Here is a 17918-nt window from a genome sequence, read left to right as displayed (position 1 = left end):
TTATCCTTTTAGTGTTAAACTCCAGGGCTCCTCCCACCTAAACTTCCCAAGTAGTAAAGCCTACAGACACAGAATGCTGTGCCCACATATTCTGAATAATATGTGCGTTAGAGAAGAAATCATAATGGAAACAGTATTTAGAACTGAATAATAAAACTTGTGGCTGTGCTTGACCCGGCCCACACTGCCCCACATTTGGGGGCCAGGTGCTCTGGTCCGCAGGGGTCAGTCAGTAGGGTCTAGCAAGAGAGAGAGTGGGGATGGAGGGGCAAGAGACTTGAAGAATGGAGACAAGACAGAGTCTGTTCAAGTCCCCTTTATTGAAAGGAAATCCTGGGTATATATAAGCACAAGCAGGGGAATGCCGCTGAAGACACTTTACCACATGTACCTTGCAGCTGGGGCACTAAACAAGAAAACAAGATCTGTGAGAAAAACAAGAAGTTTATCAGAGTGTGCTCAGCTGTTGAGGACTGTTGAAAAACAAGTCTCTTGTCAGGGTATATGGTCCGAGATGGCTGCAAAGATGATAGCCACTTTCTGCTAGGACTTGGCTCCCAACATGTGCTGAAGACTAAGTTATCACTGAATGAGACTGGAGACCGAAACAAGTGGAAAGAAATGCTATGCTAGCAGTTTGAAAGATTTACTATAGCACTTTCCGTGTGGCTTCTTAGATTCATAGCAATCCTACCAAAATTCCAGCTTGCTTTTAGCAAAAAGTCAGAAGACAGATGCCATAGCAGTCTTGAAAAAGAAGAATAAAATCGGACTTCTGGTTTCAAGTGCTACAAGGCTGAGCAATCAAGAGGTTACTGACACAAGAATAGACAGATCAACAGAATAGAATTGAGGATCTAAAATCTTCAGAATTCACTTGATTTTCTGCAAGGCTCCTGAACTCAGTGAAAAAACAGTAGTCCCTTCAGTAAATGGAAGAGGTAACATTCACACACGCTATACACAAAAACGGACACAAAATAAACCACAGACCTAACTGTTAGAACTAGAGCCATGTAACTCTTAGATAAGATAGAAATGTAAATCTTCATGATTTCGTATTTTTTAATTGTTATTATTTTATGTATATAAGTGTTTTGCCTTCATCTAAGTCTGTGTACTTGAGCATGCCTGGTGCCCACAGAGGCCAGAAGAGGGCATCAGATCCTTTGGAGGTGATGTCACAGGCCATTGTGAGCCACCAGACATAGGTGCTGTGACAGAAATCACTCTTTTATCTGCTGAGCCATCTCTGCAGCCCCCCACACTGAAAGGATATTAGATACCTTCCCAAAGGTTTTATGAACAGATGTGTGCCAGCAGCCTGGGATGAGGACCAAGTGTTCACTTTTATATCACCAACCAAAATACAGTTTTATGTCATCATATCCCATTTGTCACTAAAAACCCATTAAGTGGCTGGACATGGTGTTGCACACCTGTAATCATGGCACTGGGGAGGCATTAACCGGCAGATCTCAGAGTTTGAGGCCAGCCTGGTACACAGTGAGTTCCTGGATAGCCAAGGCTACATAGAGATACCTCATCTACATAGAGACACCCCATCTCAAAACAGAAAAACAATAAAACTATTTAGTGAGTGCCTAGAGAGTTTTCCTGGTTGAGGTATTGGGCCATATAGAGGTAGGATCATGTCATCTGCTGGTTTGTATCCCATTGATATGACAAGATCTGGGGAATGCAATACTAGAAATAATTGCTAGGAAATAATAGAGTGTGTTATTAATGTTATATTTTTCATACTTAAAGGCATGCTTTTCAAATTGATCACAGGACCACTTTATTCTCTTAATAATTACTGAATTCTCAGCAAAGTATAGAGGTACACCTCTGTAGTTCCAGCACTTAGACGGTAGAGACAGGCAGATCTGGAGTTCAAAATCATCCTTGGCTTCTTAGATAGCTCAGGGCCATCCTGAGCTACTTGAAACTATATTGTTTAAAAAAACAACAACAACCCAACAACCCAGTATTAGAATCAAGCAAATCATTGAGAAATTTAAAAAATATATCATCACATGTTAACAAAAACATTTTTAGGTTATAATTTTCTAAAGATTAGAGGAGGTGCTTATGTATCTGCAGATGTTAGACTATGTAAGTCCTTTTTCTGTTTGCAAGAGCACATCTAGCAAGTGAAAAATTCTCCTCATACTAGGAGAATAAGAATTTTGTTTTGGTTTGTTTTGGTTTTTTTGTTTATTTGTTTTGTTTTGTTTTGTTTTTCGAGACAGGGTTTCTCTTTGTAGCCCTGGCTGTCCTGGAACTCGCTATGTAGACCAGGTTGTCCTCGAACTCAGAAATCCACCTGCCTCTGCCTTCCAGGAGAATAAGAATTTTTTTTTTTTTTTTTGGTTTTTCGAGACAAGGTTTCTCTTTGTAGCCCTGGCTGTCCTGGAACTCACTCTGTAGACCAGGCTAGCCTCGAACTCAGAAATCCACCTGCCTCTGCCTCCCAAGTGCTGGGATTAAAGGTGTGCGCCACCACCACCCGGCGAGAATAAGAATTTTTAAAAGCAAGTTTTATTGATTCATAATAAGTCTTCTAAAAATAATTTTGAGTCAGGCACAGTGGTATAGTCCTGTATTCCCAGCACTCAGGTGGTGGAGGCAGGAGGATTACCAGGTTTAGGGCTGGCAAGGCTCAGCACTTGCTGCCAAGTCTTGTAGTGTGAATTTCATCCTAAAATTCATACTGTGGACAGAAGATCAACTTCTGCAAGTTGTCCCCTTACCTCTACATGTGTCCCTTATAATAAATAGTTTTCATCGTTCAAACTCCCAGAAAAACCTTAGAGGCATTCAGGGTTCTCCAGGTTATACTCCGAGAGCTCCTAGAGTATATTATTCTCTGAATTCTGTTGTGTCTCAGTCTGGCCTGAGAACTTGCTAAATAGCCAGGCTGACTCATAACCTTTTTCCTCTTCAGTCTCCCAAGAGCTACAGTACAGGCAGGAGTCATTACACTGAGTCCTCTCATCTTTTAAAAAGATTGTTTATAGCCGGTATAACTGAGTGGTGGTGGCACATGTCTTTAATCCTAGCATTTGGAAGACAGATCTCTGAGTTCTAGGATAGCCTGATCTATAGAACAAGTTCTAGGACAGACAGAGTAACAGAGCAACCCTGTCTTGGAAAAGAAAAGAAGAGAAGAGAAAAGAAAAGGGAGAAAATGGTTTTATTTACTTCTTTTTATATGTAGGGTGTTGTATCTGAAAGTATATCTGTGTACCTAGTGCATGCCTGGTGTCTGTGAAGTCCAAAGAGGATCTTGGACCCCCTGGAACTGGAATTACAGATGCTTTGAGCTGCCACATGGGTGGTGGAAGTTGAACTTTGATTCTCTGGTAGAACAACCAGTGCTCTCTACTTCTGAGCCCTCCCTCCACCTCCTCCAGACACTTTTTTTCTTTTTATTTTTCTTTTTTGAGACAAAGTCTTATAGCCCAGGCTGGCCTTATTGCTCTTGTGTGGCCAAGGATGATCTTGAACTTCTCATCTTCCTGCATCACCTTTGAGTGCTGGGGATTACAGACCTACACCATTATACACAGTTTATGTGAAGTTGAGGATGCAGCCTAGAGCTTTGTGCATGCTAGGCAATCACTCTCTGCTGGGGGCCTTTCCCACACAGAAAACAGAGTTGAGGGGGGTCCTTGCTGACAGGAGATAAGGAGTAGGGGGGGAGGGAAGGAAGAGGGAGTTTGGAAGGGGTGGATCATGGGGATTTAGCAGCTCTGACGTCTAGCAATGGGGACATTTTTGTTGCTCTGACTTGCTAGCAACCAGGTGCTTCTTTATTTATACAAGTTTCACAGAACAGAGACAGACTAATGATTATTCAAGTGGCACAGAATGTTTGTTTCACTTTTCATTACATATCTAGGGTTATAGTTCAGTTACAACTAGAAAAAACAAACAGAACAGATTTTATTCTTACATTAACCCTATAACTCCAGTTTAAAGACTCTAAAGAATGTCTCCTCCAAAGCATTTGTTATACGACAGCCTGTTTTTAGATTGTCGTGTTTGCTGTTTGAAAGCACTCCATACAAAAAAATGTCTGAACCAGGCTTCTTATGAATCGCAAATACTAATACCTAACTAGATGTTTGATCAGGTCTAGGCTATAAAGTAAAAAAAAAAAAAAAAAAACAAAACATTTATTTCAGTCAATCTATCTTATTTACTGAATTCTATTCCTCTAGGGCAGTGCCTGTCTCCCTATCTATAAACTATATTCTCTAAGAGCTCTAAGCCCATAAATAATATATATGGATCTTGAATCTTTAACCTGTTCTCCTGGCCAGTCAGGGTTTGTCAGTTGTCTCTGTTTACCCTGTACCAGTTATACTGTTTGAGTTAGCTCAGGGGCAGATGCTCCAAGCAGATTCCTGAAGTAATGGCCTCATTAAGCTATGTGCTTATCCGTCTCCAGGGCATAAGGAAGACTTCCAAATAGTGGGCAAATAAAGCTAATCTTAGGATGTTCCTAAAATAACTCAGACATATTTATTCTCAAGAAAAGACATAAAATGAATCATAATGCAAAAAAGGTCCCAAAAATGCAACACAGAGAGACCAAAAGTTAGAGACAGGAGCACAGCGAGTGTAGCAATTCACTCAACTTTACTAGATCTGTGTTCAGCAGCCACATTGGCTTCATGACTCTCTCTGTTTCCAGTGGTTATGTCTGTGTCACCTCTCCCACCTGAGCCACAATCCCCAGGCTCTCTTTCATTTTTTTAAAAAAGTATTTACAGTTAGGCATAGTGGTATCTGTGTGCATCATGTGCACTTCCATGAGGGGCAGAGTGACGTTAAAATTGTATGTGGCTGGGCACGGTGGTATACACCTTCAGTCCCACCACTGTAGCTCCGAGGCAGCGGATCAGAACAAAGCAAAACAGCAACAAACTAACCCTGAAGAAACAAAAAGAGTTGGGTATGTGTAGTGTCACACACCTGTGATCCTGGCATTCAAGAAGCAGAGGATGGCAGATCACTGAGTTCAAGACTAGCATGGTTTACATAGAGAATTCCAGACCAGCCAACGGCTACATGTGAAACCTTGTCTTTTGTATGTCATATGTGTTAGGCTGGGGAGATGGCTCTGGTTAAGAGCACTTGCTGCTCTTACAAAGGACCAGATTAGACAGCTCACAACCACCTAAACTCAATCTCTGGGGGATTGATGTCATAGCTGGCCTTGGTGGGCATCCACACACTTACAAATAAAGAGGGGGAAAAATCAAGGGCTGGTGAGATAACTCAGTGGGTAAAAGTTCTTAATGCCTAGGCTGATGAGCTGTGTTCCATTCTGGAACCCACATAGTGGAAGAAGAAAACTCCCACAGATTGTCCTTTGACTCCAACAAGTTTGTGTGTGTGTGTGTGTGTGTGTGTGTGTGTGTGTGTGTGTGTCTGTCTGTCTTTCTGTCTGTCTGCTGTCTGTCTCTGCCTCACACACACACACAAAATTAATGTAATACTTTTTTTTTTTAAATAAAAAAGAAGTGAAAGGAAGGTGTATATGTGTTTGGTGGAGTCTGAGGTTTAACTGTGATGAGGGGTGAGGAGTCTGGGTGCTTACACCCCACCTCTGCCACTCTGCCTTTGGGCTACCCGGGCCCTTGACTTTCCAGCTGAAGGGACCTCCTGCCTTCAAGTGCCAATGCAGCGTAGGAATTTACTTGTTCTCCCAATGCAGAATGTTGTAATTCAAAATGGTTTTGGTGAGAGAATGAAACCTCTGAAATAGATTTTTCTAGAAATAGATTCTTATAAATTGTAATTATTGTCTGCAATAGCACTCCTACTCAGATAGTTAGAATTCTGTGGGACTCAGTAGGTTTATTTCATGCCTCCGGCACAGCAGTGTGGTACATCATGCCCGCTTCTCATTTGTGTCTTCTCATTCTGTATAACTGAACAAATTGTTCTCAGGAAAAATATGAATAGATTGAGAGAAGTTTAATTCAGATTCTGAAAATCATGTGTTTGTATGACTCAGTATAAGGAATGCATGTACAATATTTTGTTGCAGGTAACAGTGCATGTGAAAGCAGCCCTTTGTGTTTCTCGATGAGGAAACACACGCAGCAGCTTAGTGCATCCCAGCCCTTAATGTATACTCTCCAATGGTTAGTGTTACACTGTACGGATTTCACCTCAATTTTAAAAGCAAAACAAGACAAAAAGTTCCTGGGGCTAGTGGAGTAGAAGAACCTGCTTAACCCCAAGGACGGCTAATCTCTAGGCCTCCAGGGCTTTCCTGTACTTTCTAGAGCATTGCAATAAGCAGAAGGATGTTTGTCATATTCAACATTTCTGGATTATTGGCAGCACGTTGCCTAAGACACCATATTGCTGTAGTCAGAAACTCCCATGTCAGCATTCAAGTTTTAAGCTTCACATTCATGTTTCTAACAAAACATAGAGAGGGTGTGTGTGTGTGTGTGTGTGTGTGTGTGTGTGTGTATATGGGTGTGTGCACATGTGTGTGCTGGTCTCCAGGAATGATGACAAGTCAGGCTGGTATTCTGGCTAGCTAGCTTCCTATGCCACCTGAATGTTTCAGGTCACCTTAGGAAAGTCCAGAAGCTGGACTGGGAGTCTCTGCTGCTGTAAGAGGCACCACAGGGCTCTTTCTGCCTCCCAGGGTTTATCCTCTGTTGTATCTGTTTTCTGTTTCTACATAACAAACGTGACCATGCCTACCAAGTAGCTTAAAACCACACCTGTGTATCATCTGTAAGGTAGGCCAGCGCAAACCTGCACTCAGTAAACCACTAAGATAAAAATAAAGACATTGCAAGAGCTATGTCCCTTTTTTCAAGGCAGTGGTTCTCAGCCCGTGGTCAAAACCCCTTTTGGGAGTGTTGAATGACCCCCTTCACAGGGGTCGCCTAAGACCATCTGCATATCAGATACTTACAATTCATAACAGTAGAAAAATTACACTTATGAAGTAGCAACAAAATAATTTTATGGCTGGGGATCACCACAGCGTGAGGAACTATATTAAGAGGATGAAGCATTAGGAAGGTTGAGACCCACTGCTCTAGAGTAAAGATCATTTCCTTCCTTCGACCACTTTCCAGAGGCTGCTATGTTCCTTGACTAGGGGCATCTTCCTCCATCACCTGCAGAGTTCGAAGTTGGAGTCTCTTCTTACACTGCGTAGCTTTCTCCTACTTAGTCCTCTGATCTGCTCTTGAGTTTTCTTTTCTCCAGTGTTGGGAATAGATAGAATCCAGGGTTTTCTCCTCCTCTTCTTCCCTCCTCTTCCTCCTCTTCCTCCTTTTAATTGTTTTTTGTTTGGTTTGGTTTAGATAGAGTCTGTAGCTCAGAATTCTGCGTGGATCAGGCTGGCCTCAGATGGAGAGACGTGCTTGCCTTGGATTCCTAAGTGCTGGAACTAAAGGCTTGCACTCCTACCCCCCTCTCAGTTTTTTCGTTTACATTTAATTTATTTATATGTGTAGATGTGGGTGCACATGTGTGGAATCAGCGAGCAGCTGTAGAAGTCAGTTCTCGCCTTCCATCACATGGGTTCTGGGATTGAACTGGTGCTGTCAGGTTGACACCAGCAGCCTTTACTCACTGAGTCACTGTGCTAGCCCCTGTCACTGTGCTAGCCCCTGTCACTGTGCTAGCCCCTGCTACTTTTAAGGAGCCCTGTAATTCCTTCATTTTTACTTAGTCATCCAAAATAATCTTCCTGTTTTAAGGTTAACTGGTTAATAAACTACAACACACTGTGACATTTTCATGAGTTAGGACATCCACAAGTAAGAAACTGTACTTCAACCTCTGGTCTCTCCACACACACACACACACACACGCACACACACACATCCACATACATTTCAAATAATAGTATGATTCTTGCATGCCTTTTCCATTTGTGGAGATTATATTGATTAAGCATCTTAGGAAGTAGTTATATATATGTACATGTCTATCACACATACACACATACTGGTCTTTTGGGACAAGGTCTTGCCATGTAGCCTTGACTATCCTGGAACTTGCTATGTAGACCAAGCTGGCCTCAGATTCATAGAGATCTGCCTGCCTCTGCCTTCTGAATTCTGAAATTAAAGATGTGTGCGACCATATCCAACTTAGACTATATTTTTAGATTATTTTGATTTTGAGGAGTATCAGGGGCATCATAGTAGCAACTGACCTGAAAAAAAAAAAAAAGTCAAAATTCCATTTATCTCCTGTCTTCAAATGTGCTATAGTTTTGTTTCTTTTTCAGTATCAGAAAAACAAAAGGTATTTCTCTGGAAAATTAAGCTCTCCTTTTAAGTATCTAATAATAGAATTCTAAATGTGACTAATCCCAATAGATAGAACTACTGTGTTTACTTGGTAAGAATTTAATTTAACTGATAGCACTAATCAGTTTTTTTTTTATGTTACATGATATATTTTTATTTTAGCTCAAGCATGTTATATTAGATGTGGTGTGCAGTTTTTATTTGTAGTATTATTTTAGTCTTCATACATATATATATTTAATATATATTTATATATATACATATTATATTCTTCTCTAATTTATTGCATCCAAAGCAGTTTCCCCTCCTTCCCCCCTCTTCTCTCCCCTCAGACCCTCAGAAAAGAGCAGGTCTCTCAGGGATCACCCAAACAGCATAACAAACTACAGTAAAACCAGACATATACCATTACATCAAGGCTGGACAAGGCAACCCAGTAGAAGGGAGTGGGTCCTACAAGTAGGCGAGAGAGTCAAGGACAGCACCCATTCCCTGTTAGGATTTCCACAAGAACACCAAGCTATTTAGCCATAGCATGTATGTAGAGGACCTAGGTCAGACTTTACAGGCTCCCTGATCTCTCAAGGTCCCATGAGTTCTGGTCTGTTGATTCTGTGAGCCATGTTCTTAGCAATTAATGGGGGCAGATGCAGAGTACTACAGCCAAACACTACTAATGAGTGATCATTTAAAAATTGCAGTCTGGGGCTAGAGAGATGGCTCAGTGATTAAGTGCACTCGATGCTCTTCCAGAAGTCCTGAGTTCAATTCCCAGCAACCACAGTGTGACTCACAAGCATCTACCGTAATAGTATCAAATGCCCTCTTCTGGTGTACAGACAAACATGTAGACAGAGCACTATATACATAAATAAATCTTTTAAAAATAAAATACAGTCTGCAGCTGGGGAGACTGATCCGTGGTTAAGAACACTAGCTGCTATCTTAGATGACCTGGGTTCAGTTCCCAGCACCCACATGGTAGCTCACAACCATCTGAACTCCAGTCCCAGGGAATCTGACATCCTCTTCTAGCCTCCAGATTGCAGCAGGAAGTCAAATACTGCACGGACAAACATGCATGTAGACATAAAGAAAAGCCACACGCATCTTTCTAAAGTCATGGCCCATGTTTATTTACTGTAATGGCTAAAGCCCTTTTTAAACTTTGCAGGGAAGTGTGACTGCCATGACAGTGTTTTTCCCCTTGGATACTGCTAGACTTCGGCTTCAGGGTAAGTATTGATCCAGTGCATTGATCCTTTGATGTTGGGAAGAGTTTTCTACTACATACTGCACCAAGATAAGGATATTCTGTCTACACACTGCTGTTGTCCGTTTGCTTGCTTGGTTTTGTGATAGAATTATATATAGCCCATCTGCCTTCAAACTCACTATGTAGTCTAACTCATCCTCCTGCCTCCACCTCTGAAGATCTTGCATTATAGCTATGCACCTGACTTAAATATTTGATTCCTCATCCTTCTCTTTCTGTACTGGGGGTGAACAAGCTTTGTACAGCAACTAGACCAGTGCTTGGCCACTGAGTGCTCACCGCCACATTGTTCTCCAAGGAGAACTATGGCAACTCTAGTTAAAGTAAACTAGAGGGTCACCGGTAGAAAGTTCCACAGTGGGAACTCCCCAGTGTAGTCAGAGAGGTCAGAATACTAAGTGTATAGGAGCAGTTTCTATTATAAACTGACTAGCGATTACTCAAGAAACAGTCTTCAATACCAAGGCCCTGCAGGCTCTTAGAAGAGAAAAAGGGTGGCCTGGAGGGTTAAGTCAAGGGGACCAGAGACGGGTGAATTTCCTCACACTAGCCAATGATGGCATGCAGCTCTTTTACTCATGGCAGCACCCCAAGACATCTGCCCTTTTGAAATCCGTCTCACTGATTCTATGATGTAGCAAGCCCCCACGTGAAAAAAAAAAAGGTATTTTTTTCTTTAGCAGTTATTAGAAAGACAGGAGGGAAAAGTACTCTCTATGCTTACATGTGATAGATTTCTATATTAGGGCTGTACTGCATGATGGGTGAGTGGGCAGTGGAATTGCGACTGCACTTACACCACTGGTGTCTGGGCACTGCAGTGTGATGTCCGCCAAGCAAGTCCAAGCAGGGTTCACCTTGGAAACCAAAATGTCTTAAGAGAGTCAGCCCCAAGGCTGGGTACTGCCAGGCTTGGTAAAGGAATCAGTGCTGGGACCGAGTGAGGAGCTGCTGCAAGGAAGAGACACAGCAGGGAGGCTGCCTAGCCAGCTTCATTCAGCTTTCCTGATTTTCCACACTATCATTCACACGAGGCTGCCCCCTCTTGGGGACATCAGGGCCTGATGAGAAGGACGTAGTCTGATGAGAAGGACTTCTTCCACTGCCCTTTGGCTACCAGCCTTGAGTTTCTTTGACAAGTCATAGTGGATGAGCCTTAGCATTAGCCATTTCTAATCTGAGAGACCAAAGGGCTTCTTACATTTATAATCTCAAGTCACTGCCACTCTTTCTACAACCCCATGGCTTTTGCAGTAGACAGTTGGACAGGCTTCACATGTGCTAGGCAAGTGCTTCTCTTGAGCTCTGTCTCCAGGATGACTTTTGAGGCTTAAACTGGACATTTTTAAGGGAAGAAGGTTTTCTAAAGAGGATGGAAACTAGGAAGCAGTGGAGACAAATAACCACTTCCTGCTCATCTAGAAATCTCACCTTAACCTGTCTCTAGCACTACAGGGTTTTGCATTTTGCTATAACTCTTTTTCCCCTCTCCTATTTTCTTTTCATCTTGAAATTATAAACCAATGCCTCTTAGAGAGTTTGAAAACTAACTCAAAACACTTTGCCTAATGGTTGTGGTTAGAATTTTTAGATAGGCAATTATTTATATGATTCACAAATCAAAATACATAGAAAGGAGTACTATACAGGGAAACCTTCAATTGACCTTCACCATAGTTAACACTGCAGTTTCTTTTTTTCTTTTTTTCTTTCTTTTTCTTTTTTTTTTTTTTGGTTTTTCGAGACAGGGTTTCTCTGTGTAGCCCTGGCTGTCCTGGAACTCACTCTGTAGACCAGGCTGGCCTCGAACTCAGAAATCTGTCTGTCTCTGCCTCCCAAGTGCTGGGATTAAAGGCGTGCACCACCACTGCCCGGCAACACTGCAGTTTCTTGATATCTTCATCACTAGGAAGATCTCACTCTTTTGTCTCTTAGTTTTAAAAATTACTTTTAATTGTATGTATGTTGTGTGTCTGTTTGGGGGTATGTGCACATGAGTGCAGGTGGCCTCAGAAGCCAGGAGCTTTGGAATCCCTGGAGTTCAGGTGATTGTGAGTCACCTGATATGGGTGCTGAGCCATCTCTCCAGCACCAAGATTTCTCAACTAGGACATCCTTCAGAATGGCAGGTGTAGGGTGGTCATTGTGTGCACACCTGCAGTCCCAGCTACATGGGAGTCTGAGGCCTGTGGACCATTTGAACACAGGGGCTGTACTGAGACCTTGTTTCAGAGAGGGAAGAAGGAAGAGAGAATGAGAGGGGCAGAGCAAAATAGAAAGAGTGATTGGTGTTGCAGAATCTAGAGCCCACTGTTGTATAGACGTGAAACATGAGACTGTCGGACAGCCTTTCCTGGTTTTCTGAATCGCCTTTCAGACTTTATGCAATAACAAGCAAGTAATGTGTATTCTGTCTTACTCATATAAAAGCAGTCTGCTCTGTCCTAGACCTTGCATTTCAAAATATTCTTTTTTTTTTTTTTTAAAGATTTATTTATTTATTATATATGAATACACTGTAGCTGTCTTCAGACACACCAGAAGAGGGCATCAGATCTCATTACAGATGGTTGTGAGCCACCATGTGGTTGCTGGGATTTGAACTCAGGACCTCTGGAAGAGCAGTCAGTGCTCTTAACCACTAAGCCATCTCTCCAGCCCTCAAAATATTCTCTTTTAGATTTTATTTATATATGGATGTTTTTCCCAAATGTATGTCTTTATAGTACATGTGTGCTTCATGCCCACAGAGACCAGAAAAGGCACCAGATTCTCTGAGACTGGAGTTACAGATGGTTGTGAGTCACCATGTAGATGCTAGGAATTGAACCTTTGTCCTCTGGAAGAACAGCCAGTTCTTTTAACTGCTGAGCTATCTCTCCAGTTCCCCTCCCCTCCCCCCTGAAACTTTGCATTGTAAGCCTGGCAGTGTGTTTTTCTTTATCCAGTCTTCCAGTTGTCAAGAAATCTGGTGTGCAGGCACCATATCCTGCTTACCCTTGCCCTATTTTGAAAGAATTCTTGGGTTGTCTTACTTTTTGTTATTGTTGTTCTTGCAAATACCATGTAATACTAGATTTGTTCATAAGCCATTTTGTTTCTGTAAACTTTATGGGATAAATTCCCAGACGTGTGATTTCTTCCAAATCAAGGGGTAAATGTGTGATTTTGAGTAAATGCCAGATTGCTTTTAATGGGGACTGACTAACTTGCCATTTCATGAGATATATTGGTACCAATTTTAATTCTAAAGAAACTGGTTCATTTCCACATTTTTATGTTTTCAGATTAATTTTATAACATGGGCAAGAAATTTGAAGTTAATTGAAATGTGGATAGCATTTTCAGTGACAATGCACAAGAAATGAGGGTGTTGTCCTTCAGGGATTCAAGGTTAGGAAGCAGCACGAAGCCAGAACGCATGATATTTGAGCTTTAAGCCTGGCTTCGAGTTTGTTTCCCTAGGCTCTTCTTGTAAAAGGAAGAGAGTGGAGGCTGAAAGATGGCTCAGAGGTTAAGAGCATTTGTGCTCTAACAGACGACCTGGGTTCCATTCCCAGCACCCACATGGCGGTTCTGATCCATCTGTAACTCCAGCTGTAGGTTATCCAACACTGTCTCTGACTTCCCTGGGCATCAGGCACATGTATAGTACATGTATACATGTAGGCAAAACATTCATACATAGAAAATAAAACAAATCTTTTTTTTTTAAAGAGAAAAAAGTAATCAGCTTCCTTTATAAGGTATGGAAATAAAAATGAGAACATGCAGGTTGGTTTTAAAAAGAGCACTACATAAGGCTGGAGAACTGGCCAAGCCATTAAGAACATTTATGGATTCAGGACATTATGGGTCCAGAGGACCCAGGTTTGGTTCCTAGCATCTACATCATGACGTTCACAATTGCCTGGACCTGCAGGTCCAGGGGATCTGATACCTCTGCATATATATGGCACACATAAAGTCACAGAGGCACACATACATAGGAAGGGAGGGAGGGAGGGAGGGAGGGAGGGAAGGAAGGAGGGAGGGAAGGAGGGAAGAAGGAAGGAAGGAAGGAAGGAAGGAAGGAAGGAAGGAAGGAAGGAAGGAAGGAAGGAAGGAAGGAAAGATCCACAGACTATATGGAGCTAGAGAGATGACTTAGTGGTTATGAACATATACTGCTCTTCCAGAGAATGAAATTCCATTCCCAGTAATCCACTTCCAGGGGATCCTTCACCCTCTTCTGGTCTCTAAGGGCACCTGCACTCACGTACACACTGACACACAAACACACATACAAACATGTAATTAAAAATAAAATAAATATTTTAAGAAAGAGCTTAGTAAAACTCCAGAAATAGCATTTCTGCTTTACTGTGGCAATTAGGGTTTAATTCTGAGTAACAGATGAAGCCCAAGAAATTTTCTCTGGGGAAGTAAAGCCATTGGCTGGACACACTGGAGGTTCTGAGGCAAAGTAGGGTACTCAGAGAACAGGTGGGAGATTATGCAGATGCGGTGATGACACTTGGGTGAAACTTGCTGATGCTGCAGGTAATACTTGTCTTTATTCTTACAGTCGATGAGAAAAGAAAGTCCAAAACGACACATGCAGTGCTCCTGGAGATAATTAAGGAAGAAGGCCTGTGAGTACCACCCATTCCACAACTCCGTCAGAGTGGCTTATACAGAGACTTGAAGTCCCTGCTTATGATCTTATAAGGCTTGAGACGTGTAGAGGCATGTGTGTTCTTAATTCCTTACAGATCTGTTAGCCATTTGTTTTTTGTTTTTTTTCTTTTTGTTTTTTTTTTTTTTAGATTTGTTTCTGTGTGTTAGTATTTCCTTACATGTATGTCTGTGTATCATGTGTGTGCCAGATGCTCAAGGAAGCAGTAAGAGGGTGCGGGAGCCCCTGGAACTGGTGTTAAACATGGCTGTGAGCCACCATGTGGGTCCTGGCAACCAAACCCAGGTCCTCTTCAAGAGCAACAAATGTCCTTAACTGCTAAGCCCTCTCTCTAGCCTCCACCATTTAATTAATTAATTAATTAATTAATTATTTTTTATGGCACCTTCTAAGAATTTTTTTTTCTTTTTTAGTTTTTCAAGACAGGGTTTCTCTGTGTATCCCTAGCTGTCCTAGAACTCACTCTGTAGACCAGGCTGGCTTCAAACTGAGAAAGATTCACCTGCCTCTGCCTTCTAAGTGCTGGGATTAAAGGCACCACTGCCTCGCTAAATTTAATGTATAATAAAGCAACAGTGTTGTTGCTTAAGAGTTGAGGATTCAGCTCACTGATCCTGTTTGCCTAGCTTCAATGGGGCCTGGTTTCAGTGCCAGTAGCACACATTGGACAAGACGCACGCACGCACGCACGCACACGGTTCATTCCCATCAATTGCATCCAGACAGATTCTTTTTCTTCTTTTTAAAATTTCTTTGAATTTGTATTTTGAGAAAATTTCAGAGTTGCAAACAATTTCAAAAGTGAAATTGGCACAGAGTACCACTGCACACGTTACCTGCTTATTGACTGACCATTTTTATGTTTCCAGTTATGCTCATACTTGCTCTCCCTCTGCTTCTGTCTTTAACACACACGTGAATATCACATGATCTTTTTCCATTATTTAAATATCAGATGCATGCATCAAAGCATTTAACCTCTATGACATTACATTGATGCTTTAAAATAATATATTCTCCCCCTCCACCCCCACCCCCAAGAGTTCAAAGTCAGGCTGAACAGTATGATGAAACATCTCCCTCTCTCCTGCTGGCCTCCTGTGGTCCACAAGTGCTTTCTGATGTGTGGTTTAGCTACTTCCTGCAGCTCTAAGCTCCTGTGGGGAGAACCTTTCTAGGTGCTGCAGATGTCCTGCTCTTTGTCAGACCTTGAGATTGTCAGTAGAGACCAGACTTTCCTGGCTTCATACCACTTACTTCTCTCAGTTCTGTGACAGCCAAGAGAAGGGAGGGAGGGTTTACTCTGGCTTACTTCACAGTTCATCACAGTAAGTCAGGCATGCCAGCTGATCACATGGCCTCCACAGGACTATTCCCTCGTGCAAGGCTCTGCCTCTTACAGACTTTACAGCCTTCTAAAACAGTTGCCGGTAGAGGGGTTGGGATCAAGCATTCAAATACACAAGCCTGTGGGGAGTGCTTTACATTCAAACCTTGACAGGCTTCTCTGGCAGTTGCCCATGGCTTTTGTCCATGATCTTTACTTTGCTTATTGTGTTTTTCCCATAGCCTGGCACCATACCGAGGATGGTTTCCAGTTATTTCCAGTCTCTGCTGCTCCAATTTTGTCTATTTTTACACTTTTAATAGCCTCAAAGCAGTGTGGGTCAAAGGTCAACGTTCTTCTACAGGAAAAGATCTGGTGGTTGGATTTGTAGCAGGTAACAAAGTTTTCTGTGCATAAAATATGTGTATATTTTAATGTTGATATGTGCTTCATGTATCCTCTAAGAGATGATTTTAGCACCCAGTAATGCTGCAGAGAATATGACCAGTTTTTCTGACATGTCTTCTTAATGTGATAATAAAAACACATGACATAAAACCTGTCACTAGCCATTTTAAGGTGAGTCAGTCACGGGAAATATGCTTGCATTTTATTTTTTTTATTTTTTATTTTTTAAAGATTTATTTATTTATTTATTTTATGAATATACTGTCGCTGTCTTCAGACACACCAGAAGAGGGCATCGAATCTCATTACAGATGATTGTGAGCCACCATGTGGTTGCTGGGATTTGAACTCAGGACCTCTGGAAGAGCAGTCAGTGCTCTTAACCGCTGAGCCGTCTCTCCAGCCCCTATGCTTGCATTTTAAAACTGACACCAGAGGTGTTCATTTTACAAACCTCATACACCCTAAATAAATTCTCCGTCTCTCCTTGCCCAGCCCTTAGTAATCATCCATCCTACTTTCTGCTTTTAAGGACTTGACTACGTTAGTACTGCATGTAAGTGAAATGTATAGTACTTGTCTTTTGAGGCGGGCTTATTTCCCTCAGTAGTATCCCTGAGATTCAAGTATATTGTAGCATTTCACAGATGTCTCCCTTTGTATGTCTAGATAATGCTCTGCTGTATGAATACATCACGTTGTGTGAATCCCCTCATCTGCTAATGGGCACTTGGGTGGCATCCACCACTTGCTGTTGTGAATAGTGCTTCATGAACACAGGGCTAGGCATCTAAAGAGATGCCCTCATCTCAAGTACTTTTGTATATATGTCCCCAAATGGAGCTGCAGGGTCATATGTAATTGTCATGAGCGTGCTATGTCAGAAGCAACGGTGGGAACATTAATGTCTTCCACAATGTCAGAATTTTTGAATAACAATAAATCTACCAGCACCGTCAGTTTCGTCAGCTGTAATTTGCTGTGTCCCAATTTCCCTTGGTAGCTGGCAGTTCTTTTGTTGTGACCTTAGTGACTGATACTATCTTTTAGATATCACATTGTAATCAACTGTAATGGTATGTGAGCACTGAGGGACAGAGGGTTAAAGAGGTGGAGGCAGGAGGATGATGGGTACAAAGAGATTCTGGGGTGCCACGTTAGCGGAAGAGTCCTGTTGGAGAGCTGCTGGAGAGGCCTATACCACAGAGCCAGGCTGCAGATCTTACAGGTTGTATCTGAGCCTCGGAGTAGAGTAAAGCTGCCGACGAGAGGGACAGGCCTATGGGGGCTGCAGAAGTGAGAGGCAGGGCCCAGTGGACAAAGTAATAGACTATCGGATGGCAATGGGAGTAGGCAGTGTCAGTAGTGGCAAAGCTGGGCCGCAGTCCCTAAAGTGCAGAACTTCTCTGCTGCCTATTTCAGTCCCTTGGCACGCATGCCGGATGGTCAGGTGATAGGTCAATGTGGACTGTCAACGTTGTAGTGTTAGGCGTCTCCTTCGTGAGGCTCAGATGAGGGTGTTTCACCTTTCCTTGGTCTGGAATGTTCTAGGGCCTGCTTCTTCTGATATGTGACCATAAGGTTCCGACCTACTTGATGATTAAAGCTGGGCGATAGCTATTTTACTTGAAGGAATATGTGAATTACTGGTGTGTCCCTTGTGGGTGGTGCTGGACAGGTAGTGGTGTCACAGGCGTGATGAGGAGACTTGTCTGTGTCTGTGTTCACTGTGACGACTGAGCCAAGCGTTGCTCGGGAGGTGGAGTGACTGCGTAGCTGAGTGAGCCATAGTCCTCTGGCTGGCTCTGGGGCAGTGTCCATGCCAGGTGTGCCTCTATCGTCCAGTGACTGTATGTAGGCTTCGCACACTCTTCTCTCCTCACTACTTTCTCTCTTGTGCTAACCATCACCCTAATC

At 42.4% G+C, this 17918-nt stretch overlaps 1 protein-coding gene across 1 annotated transcript in view; it reads left to right on the top strand.

Annotated features, from left to right (window-relative positions):
* Positions 1-17918, top strand: part of Slc25a17 (solute carrier family 25 member 17) — a 40997-nt gene that overhangs the window by 7108 nt on the left and 15971 nt on the right. Inside the window, exons 2-4 of the mRNA XM_028789997.1 lie at positions 9487-9547; positions 14156-14222; positions 15836-15987. Of these exons, the coding sequence (XP_028645830.1) occupies positions 9487-9547; positions 14156-14222; positions 15836-15987 (280 nt within the window). The remainder of the gene's footprint in view (positions 1-9486; positions 9548-14155; positions 14223-15835; positions 15988-17918) is intronic.

This window comes from Grammomys surdaster, unplaced genomic scaffold (genome assembly GCF_004785775.1).
Source record: "Grammomys surdaster isolate TR1022 unplaced genomic scaffold, NIH_TR_1.0 125852, whole genome shotgun sequence".
NCBI classification, from domain to species: domain Eukaryota; kingdom Metazoa; phylum Chordata; class Mammalia; order Rodentia; family Muridae; genus Grammomys; species Grammomys surdaster.
The sequence above is the reverse complement of the archived record's forward strand: the minus strand, read 5'-3'. Positions and strand labels throughout refer to the sequence as shown.